This window comes from Arachis duranensis, chromosome 3 (assembly GCF_000817695.3).
Source record: "Arachis duranensis cultivar V14167 chromosome 3, aradu.V14167.gnm2.J7QH, whole genome shotgun sequence".
NCBI lineage: Eukaryota > Viridiplantae > Streptophyta > Magnoliopsida > Fabales > Fabaceae > Arachis > Arachis duranensis.
Window position 1 is genome coordinate 15,397,814 of NC_029774.3, and position 1,106 is coordinate 15,398,919.

Consider the following 1,106-nt stretch of genomic DNA (forward strand, 5'->3'; position numbering starts at 1 on the left):
GCGGCAATCGGAGCTCTAGATCAAAAGTTATGGTGGTTTGAAGATCAATTGAGAGATAGAAGTTTGAGAGAGTGTTCTTCCCCCATTCTTCCCCCTTTTCAGCGTGTTTGAGTGCTGAAAACTAGGGTTTTGGTTTAGTTTAGTTGGGCTAAGGGCCCACTTTGGGTCCGGTTGGCCCGGTTTGGCCCGTTCGGTCCAATCTTGGTCCGAATTCTATAAAATTGGTACCGAAATTCTCGTCTCAACCTCCTCTATCACATTTAGCCATAAAAATCACATTTTAGGCTTTCTAGAATAAATTCTCATTTATGGGTTAATTAGCCATTAGTTAACCGGATTTTACATTCTACCTACCTAATTGAGAATTTCGCCCACAAAATTCAAATGTAATTACCTGAGAATAAGTGCGGATAATCCGTTCGGATCTCCGACTCAAGTTCCCAAGTGTGTTCCTCAACACCGCCTCGACTCCATGCCACTTTGACTAATGAAACCTCTTTTCCGCGCAACCGTTTGATACTAGTATCATCAATTCTGACCGGAGCCACTGGAAGCGTCAAATCTTCCCTTAACTGAACCGACTCAGGTTCCAACACGTGGCTAGCATCAGGAGTGTACTTCCGAAGCTGCGACACGTGAAACACGTCGTGCAGGTTCGAAAGATGAGGTGGTAGAGCCATCCGATAGGCCACTGGTCCAATCCTCTCTAGGATCTGAAATGGACCAATGTATCGAGGATTCAACTTCTTTGCTTTAATCGCCCTACCTACTCCCGTGGTCGGAGTAACCTTAAGGAAAATATGGTCTCCTTCCTCAAATTCTAAGGGCTTTCGCCTCTGATCGGCGTAACTCTTTTGACGACTCTGCGCCGTAAGCATCCTATCACGGATCTTCTTGACTTGTTCAGTAGTCTCCGCTATCATTTCTGGCCCTAACAAGCTTCTCTCTCCAGCTTCATACCAACAAAGCGGAGATTGACATTTCCTCCCATACAAGGCCTCATACGGAGCCATTCCAATGCTCGTATGATAACTATTATTGTATGCAAACTCCACCAATGGCATATACCGATCCCAACTCGCCGGTTGGTCCAAAACACAAGCTCT

General features: G+C 45.6%; 1 protein-coding gene across 1 annotated transcript; it reads right to left on the reverse strand.

Annotated features, from left to right (window-relative positions):
• Positions 1 to 404: 404 nt before the first annotated feature.
• On the reverse strand, positions 405 to 809 carry LOC127745621 (uncharacterized; the record flags this gene model as incomplete). Its single annotated transcript, XM_052258618.1, has 1 exon — positions 405 to 809. A coding segment is annotated over one exon (405 nt), but the record flags the coding sequence as incomplete, so codon positions are not given.
• Positions 810 to 1,106: the final 297 nt, after the last annotated feature.